This window comes from Electrona antarctica, assembly GCF_951216825.1.
Source record: "Electrona antarctica genome assembly, chromosome: 5".
Classification (NCBI taxonomy): Eukaryota; Metazoa; Chordata; class Actinopteri; order Myctophiformes; family Myctophidae; genus Electrona; species Electrona antarctica.
This window is the reverse complement of record NC_136810.1, coordinates 49,930,632-49,957,092: the sequence shown is the minus strand read 5'-3', so window position 1 is coordinate 49,957,092 and position 26,461 is coordinate 49,930,632. Positions and strand designations below refer to the sequence as shown.

The following is a 26,461-nucleotide window of genomic DNA, read 5'->3' as shown; positions in this document are numbered from 1 at the left end:
GGTGGCTAATAACTTGAATTAACTTCCCCTAAATAAGGGGATAATCAACATTACCACAGAACTAGCCTCGGTCCCAGGCTTTCTGCTCCACAGAACAGCAGGTCTCCCCTTCTCGGTTGCCTGACAACCAACTACTAGCTAATCACAGCCGATCACAGCTCGAACGATCGCTCCAGGCGATGGGATCTATTCTAGACTGACTGGCGGTGGCATGATTTGGTAAAAACATTGAGACAGCCTTGAAAACATTGAGGTAGAAATGATGGGTGTAAAGTTTTCTATAGGGGGGGTGTTGTTTTTTTTTATCGCTGAAATAAGTTACGCATCGTTAAATAAATAATAATAATAATGAGTATTATTTTTTGACGGACAAAAGTTGATTTAAATATAGCCTCTATAGAAATACACATCTTTGTCGTGGGAATGTCATTCTATATTGTTAATTATTCACCAGTGTAGGGTAGGAGGGTGGTGTCATTTGGAAAATCAATAGGGCAGACAGAGACAGCACGTTTTGTTTGTCCACTTGAAAACGCGCGTGTGTGTGAGAGAGAGAGAGAGTGAGAGAGAGTGATTAATCAATCATCCCCAGCGATGAGTTAACCAGGCTGAATACATGAAGTTACTAAAAGGCAGTCCTATAGCTGAGCTTGTCGAATAATTATTTATTTTTCAGATGGTCAGAACATTAGACAGATATAGGCTATCCTAGTAAAACAGAAACTACACAAGGCTGCACGTTTTTACCAGTACCACTGTCCGACAGCCCACCAACCACCCCTCGCCAGCCATCTATTCTCCAGACCTAACCTAGTAAATAGAAAAAGACAGAGAGAGCAGAGGTCGTCCAAGTTGAGGGAACATTTGATATCTCGCAGAAACGAAAATATGAACACGGGAGCCCCAGGACACTTAAGCTGCGCGGCGTTGGTTGTGGTATTTCTATTGGGGATTCATCATTCTTCAGGGGATTCTTCAGCAGCTAATAATTCTGATGATTCTTCAGCCACAAGAGGCTTCTGGCTCCTCAATGTACTCTTCCCCCCGAACGCCAAACCCATACCCCGAGAACCCACAAGCAGTAACAGCACTCCACCACCACCAGTTATCATTGGTAAGTATAAGGCAAGCAATTGGGTTGTGTTTTTAAACTACTACTGACTTTGCCATATCTTATGTTTCCTTCATGCTGAGTTGCTGACATCCCCAGTCCATTATGTTAAATGCAATAATATACCGGTATGCTTCTTTTAGACAATTGCAATGCCAAGGGGGTGCATAAGCATTCCTTTTGTTCCATTTAGCTAGTTGTATTTAAGATTTATATATGTCCTCTATAGCCTATAGTCTTTTATCCGCTTTATTCAAAAGACTAACACAAATTTCAAATTTGTATTTGCGAATTTGCTTAAGATTAAATTAATAAGGTTATTAATATTATTCATGTTTTAATGTTTGTAAAGAGATAAGGATTGGTATTGCTCGCACAACCATCTCATGTCCATGAATTTGATTACGATATAGATTAAGTAGGTCTATTGAGGAATATGATTAATTAGAATATATATATCAATGATGGGGGTCAAAGCTTCTGGCAATATCTACAGGTCATCCGTGCATGCACTGTCCTAGATTAGGTTGTGTGTGTGTGACGTGTGTGACGTGTGTGTGTGTGTGTGTGTGTGTGTGTGTGTGTGTGTGTGTGTGTGAGAGAGAGAGAGAGAGAGAGAGAGAATAGTTTTTCCAAGGTTTCATACATCTAGAGCAAGGCTTATGCAGATGCAAAAATACACGTGCCTGTCTGACTATAGGTTCTAATCTCTGTTCATATTTACAAACTGAACCTGATGTAAAGTACTGTACGTACATACTGTACATACATAGTTACACATACATACACTGTCTATGCCAGTGCTTTTCAACTAGTCGTCCAGGGCCCACCTGTGGTCCTTGAGGGTGTTCCAGGTGGTCCCCAGCTAAATGATGGAAAGCTGGTAACCAAATGGACCCTTTAATATAGATCTGTACTGTAAACTCAGAACTCCTGAGAGTGTAAACCTTTGGTTTCATTTTACACTCTCAAGAGTTACATTTTTGTTAAACATCTGCACAATTACTCTATACAATTAGAGAAAATAATGGCTATTTTGATCAACGTTTGCCTGTTATCTCTCCCATACAGCATACAGCATGGAATTGTAGACAATTAATCTTATCCAAAATATTTTTTTAGTTTGGGGTCTGAGAGGCTAAATCTCAACATCAAATGGTGGTGACCGTGGCTCAAATGCTGAATAAATAATGGACCTTGATATTGTTGAAAACCACTGGTCTCTGCTGTTACAGTATGTGTGTCATCATCACTCATCAGTGTACTGTTTAAACTAGACACGTGTTCTAGTCAATCTAGTGTACAGTCAATATCACCCACACGCTCACGAGCAGATTAATCCTGGATCAATAAATTCAGGTCTAAAAGCTGCCCTGTATTTCCAATCCTCTGACCACGTCCTTCCTTATCTTCTTAAAATGTCACCTGCTCTTCTAACATACCATTATGTAATTTGTTGGGAGCTTTAGAATAACAGCACTCACCAGCAACATGAGAAACGACTAGAAAAGTGTGCTCCTCGCAAGCTCGCACCCGCCAGGCCAGGGTGCCTACCAAGGGGACACAAACTTTGGTCTTCTTGAATGGGATCTGAAAAATCAAACTAATACATCTTGATCACATTAGATAATGTGTTTTTTTTTAAATTATTCTAAATCCTCTTCAGTTTTCTGAAATAAATATTTTCACGATTTTTCAAAAATAGCAGACCGGTGGCGCGCTATGAGCTTGTAGATCTGCTGTTTTTCAATAGCTAAATTACAACATAATGTTTAAAACACCAAAAGGGGTTCCCGCCCAAAATGGGTTAAAGTGTCCAAAATGCGAATCACCTAATATAGTACCACCATGAGGCCAATGTGAAAAATGTATGGTGTCTCAAAACGCACATTAATGCATAGTTTTTTGCATAGTTTTAAGCATTTTTTTTTAATTTAGCTTATTGATTATGCTCACCATATAAAGTGTTACTTGACATTATTGCCAATAAGGTTCCAGTACATACCGGTAGGTTTATTTGGTCATTGAGGAAATAATTTGTAGTACTACGGTATGAAAAGGTATGAAAATCAACTTGCAGAGATTTGAAGATAGCTTGAGAGATTGGTGATCCAACTTCATACATTTTATTGCACTTATTTTTGGTCAATGTTATAATGCATGTTTTAATGCATTGTAAAGTGTGTATTGGTTTGAAAAGTAGACGAAAATAAGGAATTCAAGATCTGGAATAACTAATAAGTATACATTTTTAAATTGAAAATTATGCAGAAAATTACTGTGTCCCCTGTGCTAATTTCCTGCACTATATCACTACTAATTTCCTTTACTAATCTGTCACTCAGAGCCCCCTGTCACCCTGTGTATAAATACCTTCATCAATTGCTTAACCCATTTTGGGCGGGAACGGGAACCCCTTTTGGTGTTAGCATTATGTTATGCTTTAGCTATTGAAAAATAGCAGATCTACAAGCTCATAGCGCGCCACCGAGTGCTACGAGCTTGTAGGTCTGCTATTTTTGAAAAATCGAAGAACCACTGACATAGAAATATAGCTTTTTCAGAAAACTGTCAGGATGTAGAAGACATTTTTAGAATCTGATCTCAGGTCAAAATGGTTTAAAATGTGATCCAGAGAATTATGCAAAGAGTGCACACAATTAACTGTGCATTTACCATTTTGCATGCGTTTGTCTCCAGTGCCAGGGAACCTGGGCAACCGCCTGGAGGCAAAGATAGACAAGCCCACTCTGGTCCATTGGTTGTGTTACAAGAAAACGGAGGACTGGTTCCCTCTGTGGATCGACCTCAACATGTTCATGCCCATAGGTTTGGACTGCTGGATTGACAACATTAGGTAATATTTGTTGCTTACGCTGAATTTGCACCCCACAATCCAGCCATAACCAAAATTACAAAAAATAGTTGATCTACAAGCTCACAACGTGTGGCATCGATCGCAATGCCTGTGAGCTTGTAGATCTGACACTTCCTCTTCTAATGGCATGCCCAAAAAAGGGGTGCCGGAGTTAAAGTGATCAAATAAAAGTGGACAGACCTAATCTACAGTATGCAATACATGAGTAATGGACAACATAGTGGTGAACTTCAGTAACCCCGTATCTACAACATTGCCTGTTTATGTAGCTGATGTTTGACACAGTGACTTTATGCAATAGAATACACAAATGTGTCATGACCCAAGCCATACCATTTATAGTTTTATAAATTTATACTAATACAGTTTTCCTCAAAACTATTCTGGGGGATGCTTTTTACAATAATGCATAATGTAATTCACTATCTGAAAAAATAAAATAAAAAAATCACACCCGTGTGAAGTGAGGGGCGCTAATATATTAAAGTCTAACTCATGTCGATTAGGTGATGTAAAACAAACGGTGCAAACACAAACATTAAACGCCATTAACAATAAAGAGACAATATGACGTAATGAGGCACATTATGACGTAAATTTTCCCTTCATTGTCAGTGGCATTTACAAAACAAACATTGAACTAAAGACAAACATTAAAACCTGTGTATAGGTCAGGAGGGGCTGGCGCCCCTCAAAAATACATAAATAAACCCTCGAGAGAAAGGATGAGTACTTAGTCTTGTTGGCAGGGCCTTAACCAATGTTCATATTTACTTCAGGATTGTTTACAACAGAACGACTCGCCGGGCATCCAACTCCCCAGGTGTACAGGTGCGGGTCCCAGGATTCGGACAGACCTACACCATAGAGTTCTTGGACTCTAATAAGCTGGCTGGTGAGATCTTTAGACTGTATTAAAGGTGTTTAAATCCCTATATGTCCTGGTGACTCAGTGGACTTTATCGCCAATGGATTTCTCATCGGCAAATAACTCAAAGTTATGTCTTGGAAATGTTTGACAGTTGTGTATTAAAGGGGATTGATTATGTTTTCTTTGTGATGTGTGTTGTAACATTCCCCAGGTTATTTTCACACAATGGTGCAACATCTGGTCAACATGGGCTATGTCCGCAATGACACTGTCAGAGGAGCACCCTATGACTGGAGAGTAGCTCCGAGTAAGTACACACACACACACACACACACACACACACACACACACACACACACACACACACACACACACACACACACACACACACACACACACACAAACAAACAACATTTCATGAAGAGCGTGATGTGACGGATGCAAGCATCGTTTCTATAGTAACTGCGACCTGCAGTCGCAATCATCTCATTCCGGCACAATTTGCGTCCTCACCTTCGTCATCAATGTTTGTGTTATGCAATGTTTTGTTTACACAAACACTCAAAATTGTCCATTCATTTTCAATGGCATTTAATGTTTGTTGGGACAAAACTTGGGTTACATACACTGAAAAACAAAAATACAATGAGATTTTTGGCCTCTGGCATTCAAGCTTGAACCTTGAGAAAACTACACAGAAAGAATATTAAAATTACACCCGTGTGAACTGAGTAGTGCAACTCCATGTGGGGGTCCCCGGAACTTCCAGACCCACAGGAACACGGCTAAAAAACAAAAGTGCAACAGCTGTACAATAAATATAATACTAAATGTGTGTACTGTGTTAGTGCACAGTGCCTGCCTGTGTATGCGCAATGCATGTCTGTGTGCATGCATGCGCTGTTCAACATTCTGACAATTTGTGTGAGAAAGAAAATTGTGAGGTTTTCCAGAGTGAGAATAGTGTTGGATTTGAACCCGGATGACTGTTGTACTGTACTTGATGATGCCTCGAGCATTCCCTATGCAGCAGCCAGGCAATGTAAATGTCAGTGCCAACAATGTGCAATGCTTCTTTTGAGACACCTCAATAAGTGCAGACTGTGTTGTGTTTTCCTGGGGATGCTCCTGGTATAACAAACTGTGAATTCATCACCACACACACCCTCTACGATCATTCCGATCTAAGCCATCTTCATTTCATTCCCTGAAGAAGACCGTACGAGGTCGAAACGTCGAGTTTCCTCTTTTTGAATAATTGTATGCATCGTGGCTATGAGTAGCCTTTTTCTTTATCTTCCAAGGCCAGCAGCACCTCACAAACACGTGTGTGTGCGTGCGTGCGTGTGCGCGTGTGTGCGTGCGTCCTGTTTGTTTTCTTGTTAAACTGCACACACTGAAAAAATCCCCGATGTTCATTTGATTCCGAGTGGGGGAAATGAACCCAAGGTCGGTTTTAGTTAAATGAACACTGTAGGGTTTGCTGTGGAGTACTTCTCTCTAACTTCTCTCTGTCCCCTCTATAGATGAGAATGGAGAGTATCTCTCCAGGCTAAAGGACCTCGTTGAGGAGATGTACGAGACGTACCAGCAGCCTCTGTACCTGCTGGCCCACAGCATGGGCTGTCACTATGTTCTGTACTTCCTCAACCACCAGCCGCAGGCATGGAAGGACAAATACATCAAAGGGTTCATCTCCCTCGGAGCCCCCTGGGGAGGCGCTGTCAAAACACTCAGGGTCATGGCCTCAGGTAAAGTACAGGAAAGGGTATTGATGCAGATGCATATGTACATACATATTGTACTTAAATAACTATTTTTTAGTTGACCATCTTCACAATTTCTATTACAACGGGTGGTATATTGATAAACTAATCTTTTTTTTCCCATTAAAAGTTGTGATAGACTTTGCAATACAATTAATTATTTGGCATATATTCTGTGTTGGCTGTTGCAGGTGAAAATGATGGCATCCCAATGATCTCAAACATCAAGATCCGCGAAGAGCAGAGAATGGCAACAACTAATCCCTGGATGCTGCCATTTGAAGGGACATGGCCTGCGGACCACACCTTCATTTCCACACCAACCTTCAACTACACCCAGCAGGACTACCAGCGCTACTTCAGTGACATTGACTTTGAGGATGGCTGGTACGGCACCAAAATAATGAGTTCAACTTATAGGGTCACTTCACCCCTTTTGCAACCAGATCTTATTTGTATGCCTTTATTGATAGGACCGTAGAGAGAGAGAGAGAGAGAGAGAGAGAGACATGCAGAAAAGCTCGTCGGGATCGAGATTCGAATCCCCAACACTTTGTCAGGCTGCCTAGGACATTGCTAATCAGGCCTATAGTAACCAAGTGGTCTGATGGCTGATGCTTTCTGAGACCGTAAAGAAGCAGACAAATCGATGACAAAGCAGACCTGTCAATTCACAAGAGATTTGCTGTCCTGATGTAACTTGTCATGTAAAAGACAAACTTCTTCCTCAGGCGATTAGTGTGTCGCCTCTCTAACGTAAACAGTGTTATTTTCTTCCCAGCATTAAGAGCACCGAAGTCTGACGTCAATATCGGTAGAGGGCGCTAAGTCCACAGGTTCATGTACTTTTTTTTTGCATTGTAATCCCCATAGGGGGATTTTAGATCACCTCATATAAGAACTGCGTTTGAAAAATAAACAAATCATCCCGGCCGTTTCACTCATATTGTCACAAACTGTAAGATCAACTTCCCCTCCGCTCCACAGTGGTTCAGGAAGTACTTGTGGCAGTGCCTCACTGCCTCCCTCACTTCCTCCCCATCATTTCCTCTCAATAAAGCAGGCCTGGATGCTCACTTGTCCCTTTATCCCCAACTACACAGCCACTCTTGTTTTCTGTGTGCATGACCAATGATTGTCTTTGAACTAGTTTCAATGTAAGTCACCTCCATGATGTGGGTTATATTTAAGATTGATTCATCTGATTTGAACTGATATTCTGATTTAAATATAACCCACATCATGGAGGTGACTTACATTGAAACTAGTTCAAAGACGCATAGGCAATCATCTGGTCATGCACACAGCAAACAAGGGTGGCTGTGTGGTTGGGGATAAAGGGACAAGTGAGCATCCAGGCCTGCTTTATTGAGAGTAAATGAGGGGGAGGAAGTGAGGGAGGCAGTGAGGCACTGCCACAAGTACTTTCTGAACCACTGTGGAGCGGAGGGGAAGTTGATCTTACAGTTTGTGACACACATGGATATGAAGAATCAACTGACTGAGAGAAAACGCTAATGTTACTGCTGCTGAATTAGTTAAATTTTCACTAGAAACAGACTGTATCAAATATGTGATGCAGTCAGAGTGACTGACTGCCGCAAACCATACAGAGACACCTCCCTGACAATATCGCCGAGACGGTTTGTTTATTTTTGGACCACAATGCTTATATGAGACGATTTTAAGATGACACCATGTTATTCTCCATAGAGAAAAACTTCCATGAACCAGAGGATGAGCGAGTGACATCAGGACTTCAGCACTCTATTTGAGTTTTAGGTTAAAAAAATCACACCCTGTGAAATGAGGGGCACTCTTGTCATCGTACATCAATTCATGTTATTGGCCAATCAAGGAAGATGATGGCCGTTGTTAGCATGTCATAAAAAGTGGACATCTGACGTAATTTCTCCGTTCACCGTCAATGGCAAAACCTGAGACGGGCGGGGACAAAATGTTGCTGAAATTTGACCGTAACTATCTTACCGTGGTCAATGGCAAATCTGTGTGTGGGGACAAAAGCTGTTTATAGAAGGGGCTCTTATCATCGTACATCTTCATGACATAAAATAGACATTATGCCTATTTGCTCAGATACTACTAAAATTCTCCATTCATTGTTATTGGGAATTCAATGTTTGTTTAAGACGAAGTTTGTGGACGGTAACTAAAAGCTGGATGTAGGAGGGGCTAGCGCCCCTCAAAAATATATATTTTCACCATTCAAGAAACATATCAAAATGTTACTTGTGCACTACATTTAACTGATTTCTGACTTTGATATGCGTTCCTTAATCCATTTCCATTATGATACCCGCAGGTACATGTGGGAGGACACCAAGAACCTGACTGGTGCTCTACATCCCCCGGGTGTTGAGGTGTGGTGTATGTACGGCGTGGGACTGTCCACTCCAATAACTTATGTTTATGACGAGGAGTTCCCTAACGTGGACCCGGTGGAGATTATATATGGAGACGGAGACGACACGGTCAACTCCCAGAGTATGGGTCTGTGTAAGCGCTGGGTGGGGAAGCAGGAACAGCCTGTCCATATCACAGAGTTCAGAGGGATGGCCCACCTGGACATTGTCTTCAACCACAAGGTGATCGACCTAATCCAGAAGATCATGGAGGGAAATCCGGACACCCCTGCAGAAGTTGATTGCAGAGCTGGGAAATAGTCCATTTTGAAAACCAAGCCATACACCAAACTAACTGCTGATCTAACCCTGACCCCTAGCTGTAAGCAACTCAGAGCACAGAGCCAAAGGAAGTTGACCAAGTATTGAGTGGTTAAATGTATGAAATAAACACACACAACAACAAAAACACTGATGATAGTCAATGGAGCTATCTATGAAGGTTTTTTTTTTACACACAATTTTATACAATATAGTGGGGGTCCCTGCTTCATCTCTGTCTCAGCTAAGGGGTCCTTGGCCTGGAAAACGTTGAAGACCCCTGTTGTAGTTACTGTAGTCTTTTTAGTAGTAGGCTATGTACTTTTGATAAGTATTTATGTGACAAAATAAAAAAATAGTGACAAATCCAGATAACGTGAATTTGTTCATAGGGAAAGCTGCATTACTGCTAGGAATAGGATGACTTAAGTACTTCAGTGTTTACAACTTGTTCTGCACCAATAACATCATCCACCTTCTCCCTTGTCATAACCCATAACTAACCAGTACCAGTAGCCCAAGAATGGCTGTTATTGTGTTATATAATATTACATGAAATGTATGAAATATCACAGCCATTCTATGGCTAAAAATACCAGCAAGGTGCCACAAGCACTGTGCCTTTTACACTTCACTAAAGGATGACCATGATGTGTTGTTATGTAGATCATGTGATGTTAATGTTTTATACTGCTGTCATATGGACTGTGTTGTTGCATCATGTTCCCGTGAATTAAAGTAACCTTTATTATAAAAACAAAACACTGGTGTTAACTGATTGTAGCGGTAACTTGCATCTCTGTTTTGGCTTCCTTCCTGAATGTTCTAGTAATCTAGTTCTAGTGATTGACTACATCTGATGTTGACTACTTCTGAGTTGATTGGGAAACTAGTGAATGACGCTCGATCGATTGCTCTGTAATCGCTTGTACCTTGTGACTGGCGATCATCGTCAACAAACAGAAACTGCTCAGTGCTGCTCATTGTTTTACGCTTCAAAACGGAGACTGTCTGTTTTGTGAATCGCAGCAGCCTTGTACTTATTGTTGCTTCACTAGTCCAGACGCCACGCAACAAACGTGAGCATGTCGCTATGAGTGAAGAAGACTGGGAACCATGGCGAGTTGTTGCCACATGATGATAACCCTCTCTTCGCTGCTCGCAGTCTTGTTGCTGTTGTCTTCGGCGGTGGCTAGGAGCAACGCAAAACCACTAGAAAAATGCAAGACCTGTCGTCAGACCGACAGACCTCCCGTGGTCCTCAGTAAGTGCATTGATGATCGTTGTCTTTGGCGTTAATTGAACGAACGGACGTACTATTTTCATCTTGGGTTTCACTTTCTCTTGCTAGAGGCGGTGTAACTGTCTTGAGCACCATCCCTAGCAGCTAGTTAGACACCCTGATCTCAGCCAGTATTATTGGTCCAACAAAATAGTCTACTTACTGTTCTGCTACATTAGCCAGGGCCCATGGGTGGGGAAAGGTACTCTTGACTCAAGTGTTTAAGTAAAAGTAGGAATAATACTGCAATATATAAATAGTAAAAGTCCTAATTTCATTTGACTTGAGTAAAAGTACAGAAATACCGTATCAAAATGTACTTAAAGCACCAAAAGGACAAAGTATGTTTTATTGTAATAATAATCGAAATATACAAAGTAACTTTGTAGATTTCGATCTTTGTACGTTTAACTAATGTCAAATGTAGAGAGAAGTACAATATTTGGATCTGAGATGATGTAGTGGAGTGTAGTGGAGTGGAGCAGAAGTAAAAGTACAGTACTCAACTAAATGTGGGCAGGAATACTCATGGTCTTATGATTTATTATACAGTGTTAGCACCCTGATCTCACAACATGCATTATATTTCCTCTCTAGGTTAGGATAATTGCCTTTTCCTGACAAAGATTATTTTCATTTTGCTATAACGCCTTAAAACCTAATCTACCCATAACCCAATGCTACCTTTATCTAATGTCAATATGCCATTATGTGCTATTTCCCCACTCTTTCAACAAAAGGGCCTTTGTTTGCAATAACCTTATCTTAGGTATAGCAAAGTTACAAATCCGTAAATCTGTTTTGGCATTAATGACTGACTGTAGTCGGTGTATTTTTGACATGCTGGATGTGGCATCCATGTTGGTGTAACAGATATCCCTAATTAGTAATTACTATACTATAGAGAGTATGCGCATGCTTAAAGTGAATGGCACATCGAGTGGCAAATCAACATGCAAAGTGAGTTTAACATTGTTTAACGTTGTTTAATGCAATCAGATAGGACTTTTCTGTGTGGATGGATGTATGGGCTGTCAAAGCCAGAAAGTAGTTTTTTGCCACTCAGTAGGCCTTCCTGCATAACTTCCTGGTTTGATGATGATGTCACGCGCATACCCTCTATTACTATGCTATGTGTACACAACGTATATTACTACAAATGTACACATTATGAAACGTATCATATCATATGATCTTAAAAAGAACAAAAACAGTAATAAGCTTTGCTCCTATTTCTAGTTCCAGGGGACTTGGGGAACCAGCTGGAAGCCAAGCTGGATAAGCCCAGTGTGGTCCACTACATCTGCTACAAGAAGACCGACACCTTCTTCACTCTTTGGCTCAACCTGGAGCTCCTGGTCCCTGTAGCTATAGACTGCTGGATCGACAACATGAGGTATCTTGTGTAGTGTGTACAGTATGTGTGTCTGCACACCTCTCTCTCTCACTTTCTGAGTCTGACTGCACACCTCTCGGTCTCTTACGAGTGTGAACTTGTCTGTCTTTTCTACTTTGACTGCCGTGTGCCAGCCTGTGTCTGTTTGTTTACTTTTAATACTGAATGTAGCTTTAATAAGAGGCTTATTATTGTCGGTATCATCCAGAGCGTGTCAGTCCCCGTTTCACAATGTGCTGGATAGCTGAGGTGGAGTGCAACACCTACCATCAGTTCCCAGCTACTTACCACACAACTTGCCGCACCCAAGCCGGCCTACTACTCATACACTGAGTTGGCGGTTTCCCGGGATCGAACCTATGACCTTGTGGTCATAAGTTGAGTGCTCTACCGACTAGGCGACTACCCAGACACTGAACTTTAATAAAACAGACAATCCAGACACCTGGACCAGAAGTGTGTAACCCTGCTTCCTGACTATCATTACCGCACTATGATTACATGGTGCATGAAATGCTTTCTGGGAAATGGTCATGACATTTTTCTCATTTTCAATGAGAGGCGTGCGTTTATTTTGGACGCGCGGAGAAGTTGAAGTTGCGATTGCGCAAGTGTATTTTTATGAGCGTGGTCCCGTGAAATTGTCACGCACATGCTCGTTTCGTGCACACGCCCGCGGGCGACTAGACCTGGATTGTGGCGAGCTTTTTTTCACACTACGAGTCCTGCACCCCTCATAAGCAGACCTGTCGATACAGGCGACAACACCTGCGTCACTCGCTCCCCGTCTGAAATCACCTTTTATGCATAATAACTACTGTAAGTGGGTAAAGGCAAATTATAGAACGGCTAGAAAAGTTACAAGTTCACAAGATTACAGTAATGTAGCCTGGTATGACAGAGCAGATGGATGTATATAATCTATTGTAAAAAAACTATCAATGTTAATAAATCACAGATTTTCAAAAACATCAACAACAAAATAAATCCACAAAAACGTCTTTGAATTCCCTGATTACTTGACAAAGTAATCGATAGAATAATAGATAATTGATGGTTGCAGCATGAAAGGATATGGATATGACCCCGCTGACCAACGCTGTATGAGAGTTATCAGTCTACACTAAATAAACTAACCTTTGAACAAAAAAGAAAGATCCATGTCAACAACATGCATCTATAGGGAGATAAGGAGAGGGAGTTGGGTTGAGAAGGACAATTCTTTTTGGCTATCTTAAGCAAATAATGACCACAGGTCATGTAAGTACGTAAGTAAATTGGAATCACTTGTGGTTGGTATCAGCCGAGAACGAGGGTGTCTTATCAGTGCTCTAGACTGGGAGATGGATTTCTGTGAGGTGACGCCTAACACCTAAAAGAACGTTTCGATCTGATGAAGATCGAATGAGGTGACGAGCAATAAAACTTCAGAGTGTTGTAGATTAAATAATCTTCCAAAGATGAAGGAATGACAAAGTTCTTCAGGGTGAAGTATTGAGAATGTATTAAGAAGATTAGGCAGAGTAACAACATACAGAGAGTGAGGAACAGGCCACCTTGCCTGTTCCACCAGCCCCTCCGGGCGCAAGCCTCCTCCACCCCATTCTCAGACAGTCCTTATAGTCTTGTCTTAACAGAGATGCAAATACTAACTGTCCATATACGGATCTGCGCTAAACATAAGGCCGACACAAATAAGTATACCTTTGCTGACAGCGTGGAGGGGTCAAGTCAGCTGTTAGATCGACAGCTGCATGAATTAGACTGAGCACATTGGTGAGCAAAGAGACTTAATGGAAGGAAGATAAATACACAATAATGCATATATTTGGCACTGTAGTTGGCATTCTAAAATTCCCATTACAAGAGGAACCTTTTCAGCAGTTTTTGATATTTCTGTTTGTCTTGCACCTGTGAAAGCCTAACGCCTACCATCAGCTCCCAGTACTTTATGGCAGGTCATGTTAGTTACTCAAGCCGTCCGTGCTACTCGTACGCTGACTTGGCAGTGCCAGTGATCCAACGCAGAACCTACAGTACTGAGCTACTTGGTTGGTCCACATATTGGATGTGGTGTAATTCAAATCCATTCAACCTTTATTTAAACCAGACAAAGGTCTGAGCCCTGAATGAATAACACTTAACTAAAATAATTAAATAAACAGTAGACTAAAATAAAATGAATATTTAACGTGTCAAATTCTACAATATTAACATGAAGTAGCCTACAGACTCAAAGAGGTGAAGTTGGAGTGATACTGATCAAATTCTAGTTCCTTTATACTAATAGGCACATGACAAATCACAATAGGCCTAGGTTACAGTTCCCTTTTAGGCACAATTACTACTAATGTTACAGTTCTATTAATATGTCAGATTTCACATTGTAGAACAACAAAACTGTTATAGGTGAAGGCGCGCTCTACTCAGGGAGTCAAGTTGATAGCGGCGGCGGTGGCTCAGGGGTAGAGTGGCTGGATGGTAACCGCAAGGTTGCCTGTTCGAACCCGGGCTCCCCCAGAGTTAGTGGCGAAGTGTCCTTGAGCAAGACACTGAACCCCAAATTGCTCCTGATGTGCTGGCTAGTGCCTTGCATGGTTTCTGCCGCCATCGATGTATGAATGTGTTTGTGAATGGGTGAATTGATGCACAATCTATGTAAAGCGCCTTGGATAAAGGCGCTATATAAATGCACCATTTACCATTTACCATTTATAGTCTCTGTAGCTGATGGGTGCAGATTCTTGAAGATCAATGGAAAAAGGGAATATCCGCACTCTCTTAATAAAGTTTGAGTTTCTTTATTTCATGAAATCACATCGCATGCATGAAATCACCTAGAGAAAGGAACGCGTTTCGGCACGCAGGCCTTCCTCAGCGTTTCAAAGCGCTGGGGATTTCACACAAAAAAGATTTCACATTGTCACATTTCTTACATGGCTTTGTTCTGGATTAAGAGCGTCTGCTGAATGCCTAAATTGTATGTCTAATGAGCTTGTGTCATAAAAACTGGTAAGAGTTTGCTGTAACTTTGTGGAACTAAATGTGTGTTACAGACTAGTTGATTGCCACATTCAGTTCCTCCACGGATGCATGAAGCTGATTGAATACTTATTTTCTTGATTGAATACTTTAATAGTTTAAATGTAAACATGGTACAGTAAGACCGGTACAGTAAGTAAGGCTAAAAGGATAACAAAGGTCCTGGGGAATTGTTTCCATTGCTGTCCTAGGTATTCAATTCATCAACACATGTATTTCTTCATCAATCACTCAATAGCCACACGAAGTAGGGTTGTCACAACTATTACATAATCGTCTAATTGCGATTATTTGAGGTAATTATTATGTCATAATTGTCATAATCATGTCCATGTTGAAAAATGTTCATACATTAAAAAAGCAGAATTGGCTGATCTACAAGCTTACAATGCGTCACTTATTGACGCGTTGTAAGCTTGTAGATCAGCTATTTCCGCAGTAATGTAGAACATTTATACAAAATGCCCAAATGCCAGACATTTCTTGGTATATTTCAGTTATTTGTTATATCTGCGCTGTTCACTTTGTTATTACAAAGCCTAAAAGTCTAAGGCAAATGGAATTGTAATTTCTATTCATAATGTTCCAATTTCCAAAGCCTAAAACACAATGAATTCAATCGTTCATCACAATTATTTGTGTGACAAATTATCACCAATTTAAATGTGTAATCGTGACAGCCAACACCAGGTTCCAATTGAGTGATTGTTGCCATTGGGACTCTTTATGGCTGTGTTGTTTAGGATTCTTAGAATACGCAGCTGCGTAGATCTAATATAGGGCAGGAGGTAACACGATAATATGACCTGTAGTAAACTTTCAACTGTTTACCTAGAAGTCAGGCGAGAGTATGAAGAATCAGCCGGTGACCATAGATCACAGAATGTTCTTCTCTGTTCTGTTTCCTAATCACATTTCTGTTTTTCACCTGTTTTGTGTGATTGTGCGGGTGTGCGCGCGCGCAATGCATCATTTACGGTACCTAGAAGTGGGCTGGACTTTAAGGATCAGCCTTGACCATAGGTCACACAATGTTATTCTCTGTTTTCCACCTGTTTTGTGTGTGTGTGTGTGTGTGTGTGTGTGTGTGTGTGTGTGTGTGTGTGTGTGTGTGTGTGTGTGTGTGAGTGTGGGAGTGTGTGAGTGTGTTAATCGCAATTATTTGTGAGACAATTAATTGAAAATTGTAATCCCGACAGCCCTATTTATCTTATTGTCAGAAACAATGCAACGTTAAGCAGCATCAGGAATTAGTCTTCTTTGTGGAACAACAAACTTCTATCAACACGCTTGTTTTTTACACATTGATTATAAAACGGTCACCCATGCAGAAATACATTTTAGGTTGTGCTATACCCAGAAATTAAATTAAATTATATTGTTTGCCTCGTTCCTATGACTTCAACACACCAGTGCCAGTATCTCATGGTATAGCACTCAACTAACATTAACTCTCTTTTGTGTATTATTGCTGCTTAAACATATCGATTCATTGTGGATATGTGCAAATAATCAAATTATAGATGTGAAATAATCTCCATTATTTATATACTTTTCTACATTTTTTCTGCACACAGGGAAATTGAGATGAATTAATCTATAAAATCCAACTTTGTGGTTTGTGTGTTTGAATGCAGACTGAATTACAACAGGACCACCCATACCAGCTCGTCCCCACCAGGTGTGGAGATTCGTGTCCCAGGGTTTGGAAAGACGTATTCACTGGAGTACTTGGACCCTAGCAAACACAGCGTGGGTCAGTTTGAGACCTTTTCCCTCATCACACAATACGGTGTGGCAGAGCCAGAATGTTAAATAGATATATATATATATATAAATAGTTATGCAGATTACATTTGTACGTCAATGTTCATTGGCTAGTGTATTGACCAAAGGACTGTACGTTCTTATTAACTATTAATGCACTTTGTGATGTTGTGAGCTTGTAGATCAGCTATTTCCGCTATCTTTTGAAAAATAGTATAAAATTATTACATTTGTTAGTAATTTCTTTGTATATTGAAGTTATTTGTCATTTCTGCCCTGTGAAAATGAAGCACAAAAAACACAATTAAACTTGTAATCGTGAGCCCTATTTCTCGTGTGTGTGTGTGTGTGTGTGTGTGTGTGTGTGTGTGTGTGTGTGTGTGTGTGTGTGTGTGTGTGTGTGTGTGTGTGTGTGTGTGTGTGTGTGTGTGTGTGTGTGTGTGTGTGTGTGTGTGTGTGTGTGTGTGTGTGTGTGTTCTAGGCATGTATTTCTTTACTATTGTCGAGGCACTGGTGGGGTGGGGCTACACTAGGGATGATGACGTTAGAGGAGCTCCCTATGACTGGAGAAAAGCCCCTAGTAAGCACACACACACACACACACACACACACACACACACACACACACACACACACACACACACACACAGTACTACTTCTCATTTCCAAAGCCTCTTTTTTTCCCTTCCATCTACACTACAGTATGTTTCCTGAAAATGTCTAATATAATGTTCTGTCTCTGTCACTCTCTCAAGATGAGAATAAAGAGTATTTTCTGGCGCTTCAGAAGATGATTGAGGAGATGGCAGAAAAGGCCGGTGGTCCTGTGGTGCTTGTTGCCCACAGCATGGGCAACATGTATACCCTGTACTTTCTCAACCATCAACCCCAAGTCTGGAAGGATCGATACATCAAGGCCTTCGTCTCTCTGGGACCACCCTGGGGCGGAGTATCGAAGACCCTGCGTGTCGTTGCCTCTGGTAAGGGACAGACTGTCATTGTATTCTTGTCCCAATTTCCAGTACCGAGCATGCATACATTTTTAACCCATTTTGAACTGAGATCAGATTCTAAAAATGTCTTCTACATCCTGACAGTTTTCTGAAAAAGCTATGTTTCTATGTCAGTCGTTCTTCGATTTTTCAAAAATAGCAGACCTACAAGCTCATAGCGCACCACTCGGTGGCGCACCCAAAATGGGTTAATATTCGTGGCCCCTGTGTGAATATCACCCATCGAACCTGCCATTGAGAGACCCAGTGGTATGTAAATGGTGCATTTATATAGCACTTTTTTATCCAAAGCACTTTAAATAGATTGCACCAACCTGCACATCGGGAGCAATTAGGGGTTCAGAGTATTGCTCAAGGACACTTCGACTCTAACTCCGGGGGAGCCCGGAATCGAACTGGTAACCTCACGGTTCCCATCCGGCTGCTCTACCGGCCACTCTACCCCTGAGCCTGAGTACCAATCCCTATGTGAAAGGATTGGTACGTTTTGACTAGAAGTTACTTGAATTTCTTATTTTCATCTCCTTATTAGGTGATAGTAACCGTATCCCAGTGATCAGCCCATTAAAGATCCGTTCCCAGCAGCGTACGGCTGTCTCCACCATCTGGCTTTTCCCGTATGCCCACACCTGGCCCAAAGATCAGGTCAGTGTTTCTTTCCTTCCTTCTGCTCACTGACAATTTTAACTGATTCATCAAATTCAGCAATAAAATAAAAAAGGACAACCATAGGGCTGCTTATTGTAAACACATGATGATCATGATCAGAGTAATGATAATGGACAGCTGATTTCACACCATTCGCAACAATGTTCCTGTTTTCAGGATCATTGTTGTTTGTTTTTTCCAAAGCAGAGCAAAAAAAAATCACACCCGTGTGAACTGAGTGGTGCAATTCCCCCCCCCCCCCCCCCCTCTCTCTCTCTCTGTCTCTCATTAGCAGGCAACAGTGCAGCACTATCTCTCTCTCTCTGTTTCTGGCACAACAGCACCACTTTTGCCCCTACTGGTACTCATGAATAGTCACATAGTCACATAGGTGAACGAACACATAGGTTAACACGGACATTGCTGTTCCTTGGAGTGGTTGCACCACTCAAAAATAAATAAAATAACGTGTCTCCCAACCCAACCAAACCTCCAGGTTCTGGTGCAGACACCCACCGTTAACTACACCGTGCTGGACTACAAGCGTTTCTTCACTGACGTAGGCTTTGAGGACGGCTGGCTGATGCGGCAGGACACCGAGCCCCTGGTGGCTGACCTCACCCCTCCCGGCGTGGCCGTTCACTGCTTGTATGGCAGTGGCGTCCCTACCGCCGAGACCTTCCAGTACTCTGACAAGTTCCCCGACGTAGAGCCCACTGTGGTGTATGGGGACGGGGATGGAACGGTTAACCTGCGGAGCTCCACCCAGTGCCGGCGGTGGGTAGGGCGCCAGAAACAGCCAGTGACACTTCTGGAACTGCCAGGCAACGAACATGTAAACATGCTGCTGAACGTCACAACTGTGGCTTATATCAAGACTGTACTTTTCTCCCCTTGAAGCTGGCGGACTTGAGTTACTGGCTCATGGATTGGAAGACATATCCTCTCTCTCTCTTTCGCATACACATATACAGTAGAGAGCCATATGAAGCCAATCATATGATACATACTGTAGATGGAGACCTGGAAGGACAGCTCATCAGATTTTGGCTGAATCCTATCTTTCTATATAGAGGACATGTGATCTTTACTGCGCTAGCCTCAGTAAAACATGTCAGATGTTTTTATAGTACAAGTATAGTCCCAACAAACAATGTATTGGCAAGATTTTCTCACAGAAGAATGATGGGATTCTGGCCGTTACACATTCACAAAGTTGCCCTTTAACTGCTACTGTAATACTTTATGCCACACACTGACCAGGAAAATATATTTGACTATTTATATATTGTTTTAATTTAAACTTTATAGCCCTAATGACATAAGTCATTGTCAATTTTTTTTACTGTTGATCAAAATAATTGAATTTTTATATTGGTGTGATTTTTTTTTAAATAATCCCAGATTTTATCTTATACATCCTTTATGTAATGATACATAAGGATGAATCATAACAGTGCCATGTATCAATAAGAAAACTTGTTTAGCTTTAGTCGAAGCACATCTTTCTACCATGTCCAGTACAATAGTCTCCACTTGGAGACTATTGTTGCATCCAAGACCACTTGGATACAACCATGTGGAAAATGTATGTTACCAGAAAAAAAGAAAAAAAAATATTTATATCAAGAAGACAGTGTTTTTGTGTCAATTATATTTTGCATTGAGCCAATTTGGGATACAGGTCTAATTCTTTGCTTTCCATGTTCGTTTTTATAACATTGAGTTAGGTTACTGAAGGATTTGAACCATACGATCAAATATTTAAGTTATTTTTTATACTTTATTTCTTAGATATGAGAATGTAGACACAACACCAAGGACAGAGAGAGAGATGTGAGACAAGACCTGGTCAGATTTGAACCCGGGGTCCTCGCAGTCCACAGGTCTGCGCACCAACTGGTTAAGCTACCAGACATGCCAAATATAGTTCATAACTAGTACTCTATTGTTAATGTGTATTAACCTCAAAAAGTAGTTTGACATTCACATGTGGCACTTTCATCACAAGGCAAATGAAAGCGGGGAAAGAGGGGGCTTTACTCATCCATTTAAAGCAGTTCTGTTTTATAGGATTTGGTTTTTTTCTCATTACGGAATACAAAGATCAATGAAACATAATGAAGATTATGCTCATGCATTACAGAAGACTCCTAGTCTTTCTATTTTGTGATTCAACTCCTCTTTCCCATCACATTCCTCCAGTTCTGCTTTTCTACTTCTATCTTTTCAATCTAGAATATTAATGAAGATGGAGCCAGGACTTAAGGTATGTTTAAAACACATTTCCTGTCCCTGTGTCAGTGCTGTCAGATTGTACTGTGCCATTATGTCCTTTGTAGGCCAGACCAAGGTCATCTACTAGATATCACTATTGCTGAGAACTATCAAGCTATGTGCTGCCTTCTATTAAGTCAAATGTGATTGCAATTGTACAAATACTTTCTGTATCTGAAGGGGATGACATGAATGGGGTGCATTCACCCATATAAACACAAATGATTACATGTATCCCACTGGTTAATTATAGATTTTAGGAAGTTTAAGATGCCACTGGAAACCTTTGAGTAAATCCTGACTATGTTAACATAACTTCTCCGTCATCCATTAGTGCTGCTCAGACATAGTCAGGTGTAATTGTGTCATTGTTTCAGTCGTAAGGCTTGAAAAGGTTTAAATGCAAATATTCTGTAGTCAAAATATAGCCTGCATTGGTTCTATACAAGAAAGTAACGTATATGTATATATATGTAGAAAACATAACATTTGGAAACATAATAAAGCATCCATATCCAACTCACAAATGTTTGATTTAAACTTTATTGTCTTTGGTTGTTGCACATCAAAGATGTATGAGGAGAAGGATTATAAGGCGTTCCTGCATAACCTGAATTCTGTTCTACAAGGTCTTATTAATGTGTTAATTCTAGATTTGCATTTTTAGGACACAACAGTTTACTATTTCTTATATATAATTGTTTTTATTGTTCATACCGACAGCAGTTGTACAATAAATGCAGTATCTCACAGGGAGAGCAAAGAAAAAAAGAGGGTACAAACATTTTTCTTTTCTTTTTTGCCTTGAGGGCAACCCCACACCCCTTCACCCGTCCCTTCTACCCGACAGTGACACTTAGGATTTGTTCCATTATAAAAAATATATATATTAAAAATGTGCCCTGATCGCAATTCTGAATTGCCTGTAGGTCAGGCCTGTTCTCTAGAGGGAGTTGCTCAGAGGAAAGCTGAAAGTCTTGTTTCCCGCTCTGCAGCGCAGCTCCCGACAGTCCAACCTCAGTAGGAAGGTTCCTTCCTCGTGGTCATCGACTAACGTCTGAGCAGAAAGACAAATCTGTAAACTAGTGTATACTGTATGTATGTACAGTATACTAGGTTGTGCAGATGCGTGTATAATGTGGTTAGTTTTGATTGAGGCAAAGTCAAGCCAGCATTAGCCTCGGAAACCCAGACGTTTTTAGCATAGGCTCTACTGAAGAACAAGTAAGAAGTAGTAAACAAGGAAAGGGTCAAATTGAATTATGATTATAAAGGTTTTCATTATAATGGTTAGTGTAATGATCATCAGGCTGTTTCCCAGGTTATGCACGAAGGAACATATCATTGTATTCTGTTAAAGGGATAGTTCAGATTTTTTGAACTTAAGTTGTATGAAATACTTGCCATTAATATAGTGGTTGCAGCTGTATTAATTGATTGCCCGAGTCCTGTGGTGGGAGTTCTGCTCTGGTTTTGGTGAAATATCAAGTAGTTCCGGTCATTTTGTGGGGGGCACTGGGGGCCACGCAGTAAAAGTAAATTAATCCACAAAACTAACGTCATTTGTATTGTTGACCTATTTCTAAAATATTAGTGCAACTTCCGTTCTTTTTTTACCCCTCTATCACACAGAACTATGTTTTTTGTGTCCATATCACTACGCCCAAAAAATAGTTCCATGTGATAGAGGGGTCAAAGTTGAACGAAAGTCGCGCTAATATTTTAGAAATAGGTCAACAATACAAATTACGTTTGTTTTGTGGATTCATTTACTTTTACTGCGTGGCCCCCAGTGCCCCCCACAAAATGACCGGAACTACTTAATATTGACCAAAACCAGAGCAGAACTCCCACCACAGGACTCGGGCAATCAATTAATACAGTTGCAACCACTATATTAATGGCAAGTAGTTAAAAAAATCTGAACTATCCCTTTAAGTCTGACAACTTGAGGGCAGAAACCTGCTTCTAGCCCATTACTAGTACTGTAATTTTGGATTTAGGACTGCCAGTTTAGGAGGAAAGATGTAATGGTACTGTTAATCAAACAGTTGCTTGCCATTCATAACTATAGTAGGACCAGAGTCCTACTAAGAGGTGACCGTTAGTAAAAACAGAGAGATGTGTTGTGTGAGCGGTGACCACCGCGGCGTGAACTGTGAAGTCATGTTGTAGTTTTCGGTGGTCTCCTCTTCACAGAAAACTGGACTATGAATAGACCTTACGAGGTCACAGTACCTGCAGTTCTTGAAGACACTCTTTAATCTGCTCTGTCACGTCTCCAACACACCAGGCCAGACTCACATGGAAAGATGGATCCTAAGAGAGAGGGAGGAAAAGTAAAGTAAATGGACAGGGAAAGTATGGTACCTGTACGAATATGGTTGCAAAAAAGAACCAGATTATTGTAGTCTAAGAAGCGATCTGAGACTCCCCGAGTTGGCGTTGGCTAGTCCGCGCACTCACATTTATGCTTTTATTTATAGGAACGTAGACTGACAGGAAACAGGGAGAGAGACGGGGAGTGACACGCAGCAAAGGTCGTCGGGATCAACATTTGCGGCCTATGTGCCCGGATCGCTATGCCAGTGGCTTGGGCCTTCTTAAGCCTGGTTGAGATGAGGTGATCAGTTACAGTTACCTTGTAGAAGATGTCCAGGCGGAACTCTTTCATAGTTCTGTCCACCACTCGGACCAGTTCTAACAACTGGGTATGTGCAGTAGACACTTCCATCCCCAGAAATGTCCTGACAGACAGAAAGAGAAGCAAAAAGATCACACAAACATTGTCAGTACTAGGCAGGGAATCAAACATACAACACAGACCCCTCCCGGTGAAAGTTGTTGCTGTCAGGTGAAAAGAAGTGGATGCTGACTCCATGTATACACAGAGGAGACAGGTGGTCTACAGCCTCTCCAAAATCAACAGTAGGGTTTGACAGTAACAAGAACAAATACTTGATCTAAATAACTAAATAGATTCTTATTTATCCAGTAAGTCGTTTATTTATACAAATTATGGTATAACAACATGATAGAGGCTACACTGTATAGAAAACTCACAAAGGTCTTTACTGTACCTTGTCCTCTCAGCATTGGAATAGACTTTCAAGCGTCCCGCGGAGCACACAAACCTAGCAACCACAACCATAAAGATTTGCTATTAAAAAAAATGCTGACATAATTATCAGTATGATTTGATTGATTTCTCCTACTGTTAAATTGGAACAAACAACTCCATATGGGTAGGGAGGGATACCAACCTGTTACAGTGGGCCAAGCCTTCCCTGAGGCTCTGTGTAAACGGTTGGATCCAGTGGTGTCTCAGCACTACTGTCTGAGACAGGCTGAGGTGAAACTCCTCTTGTTTGGTTAGAGCCACTCCACGGGTCTTCACTACCATCAAAAGCTCCTCCAACAGGTTCATAAACTCCTCGTCTGGAAAGTCTGATGAAGAGAGAATAGATAGCCATGTCAATCGCTACAGAGAGAGATATACTACAAAGATTTGCTACGGTAGTGTGCCATTTTATGGCAACCATAAAATGGAAACATTCTCAATCTTCCATATTGAATCTTAAACACCATCTCTTGAACATAATAATAATAACATTCAGAGTTCAGAGAAGAGAAACAGAGGGCCAGACAAATGTGTTCAGCACAATTCTATAGGGATGCACTGATATGGACATTCTTGGCTGATACCGATGTTTAAAATAACAATTTAGCCGATACTGATACATGTTTATTGAGTTTTTGTTGTTTTTATTTCCCCCTTTTGTGCCAGGGAAACAAATACAAGAAATAAATGTTCAGAATCTACAGCTTGGTAGGCTGCAGATAACCAACATACCAACACAGCCAACGCAAAATGTATGCAAGCAACATAAATATCGACTACTGCCATCGGTTAATGTCAGTTTTACCGTATTTGGCGATACCGATATTGAGTGACCGATACATCGGTGCATCCCTACAATTCCATGATTGTAGCCTATGCATGTTACACATTGTACATTTGTACGTGTCTGTCAAACAGCATAATTATGAATCTTCTTACATGGGAAATAGACATATGTAGACCAGTTTCCTCTCTCATGTTTGAAGGAGCGGAGTCGTCCACCATGACAGGAGCTGTCTTCAGTCAGTTTGTCCTCCTCATCAGGGAACATGGCCAAGAGGGACATGGGGACGGGCAGCCTGAAGGAATGACAGCTCAATGAGATTTGTCCATTAAAGCTTTCAACGTCAGATAATTATGATACTAAGCCAATCCACTTTGGTAAATAGATCTGAGTTGTTGACTTTGAGGTTGGTGCACTACAGACAGTGATGTCTTGTATTTAATAATTAAATAAATTAGGAGTCGGGACATTCCTCATTTTCCTTTCTGTAAAGCAACTTTGGGTACTTAGAAAAGTGCTACATCTGATGCTACCAAACTCTGATGCTGCAGAGTCTTGAGACTAGCCCAATGCCCCAATCTATAGTACATGATGTACAATATTATATTAGTGAGTTTATCGTCGTTGACTACAATCAGCCCGGTATAACTCTTTTATGATTCATGAATGGGCTGTCAACTTAGATGCAGATAGCTTAAGATGCTTATTGCTTAAGGCTAGAAGACAAGTCAAACAACAAACGAATCGACACACCTCGTTTTGGGGGCCTGTTCCTCTTCTGTTTTGAGCCGCTTCCTCGCTGAGCAGCTCCTATCATCATCACCATCATCATCTTCGGACTTTTTACAGGTTCCTTCGTGTCTGTTACTTTTATCATTATTAGTAGCAGATGCTTGACTCACAGACTCATTCTCCTCTTCAGAGCTGCTGCTGTAGCCAACCAACATCGCACAACTTTTGTGGTGTATCAAATAATGTTAAGGGTTTTCTATTAAATTGTATTAAAAGGTTTGTGTGAGTGGCATATAAACAAATAAATAAAAGTGGTACTTCTTTCACCGTAAACCCATGCCGTAAACCAATCAGTGGCGGGCATATTGTCGCTTCCAATGACAATCTGAACTGCTTTATCTCTTCCGATGTAAACAACCTGTTGTAATGGTAATTTATGTCCTACTGAAACAACAACTACCACGTAAATGAGTTCCACCTTAGCGCTGGTGCAACAAAGCCCCATTGTTTGCCGGTTTAAGACATAAAAATGACAGCCAAAGTATTTTTTACGTTATTTTATTTTTTATATATTTTATATTTCCACAAATCATCCTTTTCCAAGTCGTGTAAATATGTCGTGCATCGTTTACATTTACAACCCTTTTCCATCCAGTTTAATTAATTGTCTTTTTTAGCAAATTAATTAACGCACAATTAATGCATTTTATATATCTACAAAAAAAATACACAATTACACAATATTGTACTGTAAAATGGTGTTATTTTGTCGGAGTGCTTGATGAAAGCCATCCTGGCTGGTAGGTTCCGGGGTGTGTTGTGAGCATGCCAATTAAACGGTGGTATACTTTAGCTGCGCACCGGTGTCGCGCACCGAAAATAGCAGATCTACAAGCTCGCAAGGCGTCGTGGTACACTGATGCTACACCGCGTGAGATTGTAGATCTGCTGTTTTAGATCTTGTTTTATTCATGTTCCCGTGACCGGGCAAACAGCTCAGCCAGCTAGCATTGTTGCCATGTCTGCTTATTATAAGCGAATTTGGGCTTGTTTTTCTGTAAAGTTGATTGTAAATATTTGTGTTTCATT

At 40.9% G+C, this 26,461-nt stretch overlaps 3 protein-coding genes across 4 annotated transcripts; 2 read left to right on the top strand and 1 right to left on the bottom strand.

The window, feature by feature from the left end:
- Window positions 1-888: 888 nt before the first annotated feature.
- On the top strand, window positions 889-9,310 carry lcat (lecithin-cholesterol acyltransferase; the record flags this gene model as incomplete). Its single annotated transcript, XM_079502366.1, has 7 exons — window positions 889-1,114; window positions 3,812-3,968; window positions 4,769-4,884; window positions 5,072-5,167; window positions 6,387-6,611; window positions 6,818-7,013; window positions 8,950-9,310. The coding sequence occupies 7 exons, from the start codon at window positions 889-891 to the stop codon at window positions 9,308-9,310; spliced, it is 1,377 nt and encodes a 458-aa protein (XP_079358492.1).
- A 938-nt stretch (window positions 9,311-10,248) lies between these two features.
- Window positions 10,249-21,148, top strand: pla2g15 (phospholipase A2, group XV). 2 transcript variants are annotated; one of them, XR_013790092.1, is made up of 8 exons: window positions 10,249-10,574; window positions 11,832-11,988; window positions 16,668-16,786; window positions 17,279-17,377; window positions 17,553-17,777; window positions 18,343-18,455; window positions 18,955-20,432; window positions 20,470-21,148. XR_013790092.1 is itself a non-coding variant. In XM_079501843.1 (7 exons), the coding sequence occupies exons 1-7, from the start codon at window positions 10,427-10,429 to the stop codon at window positions 19,354-19,356; spliced, it is 1,263 nt and encodes a 420-aa protein (XP_079357969.1). In that variant the 5' UTR covers window positions 10,249-10,426; the 3' UTR covers window positions 19,357-21,148. The 2 variants fall into 2 exon arrangements, 1 of the variants encoding a protein (XP_079357969.1); XM_079501843.1 differs by having other exon boundaries at window positions 18,955-21,148.
- A 264-nt stretch (window positions 21,149-21,412) lies between these two features.
- Window positions 21,413-25,772, bottom strand: usb1 (U6 snRNA biogenesis 1). The gene is made up of 7 exons (XM_079501844.1): window positions 25,394-25,772; window positions 24,796-24,935; window positions 23,999-24,182; window positions 23,816-23,869; window positions 23,377-23,482; window positions 22,974-23,054; window positions 21,413-21,792 (listed from the first exon to the last, which is right to left on the bottom strand). The coding sequence occupies exons 1-7, from the start codon at window positions 25,585-25,587 to the stop codon at window positions 21,679-21,681; spliced, it is 873 nt and encodes a 290-aa protein (XP_079357970.1). The 5' UTR covers window positions 25,588-25,772; the 3' UTR covers window positions 21,413-21,678.
- Window positions 25,773-26,461: the final 689 nt, after the last annotated feature.

Bases quoted from the DNA above. Each gene is read 5' to 3' on its own strand.
- pla2g15 (XM_079501843.1), top strand. From the start codon at position 10,427: ATGGCGAGTTGTTGCCACATGATGATAACCCTCTCTTCGCTGCTCGCA. The intron at 17,378-17,552 runs GTAAGCACACAC...CACTCTCTCAAG, and splicing joins TGACTGGAGAAAAGCCCCTA to ATGAGAATAAAGAGTATTTT. The intron at 17,778-18,342 runs GTAAGGGACAGA...TCTCCTTATTAG, and splicing joins CCTGCGTGTCGTTGCCTCTG to GTGATAGTAACCGTATCCCA.
- usb1 (XM_079501844.1), bottom strand. From the start codon at position 25,587: ATGTTGGTTGGCTACAGCAGCAGCTCTGAAGAGGAGAATGAGTCTGTG. The intron at 24,183-24,795 runs GTAAGAAGATTC...TCTCTTCATCAG, and splicing joins TACATATGTCTATTTCCCAT to ACTTTCCAGACGAGGAGTTT. The intron at 21,793-22,973 runs GTACTGTGACCT...CTTTCTGCTCAG, and splicing joins AGTGTCTTCAAGAACTGCAG to ACGTTAGTCGATGACCACGA.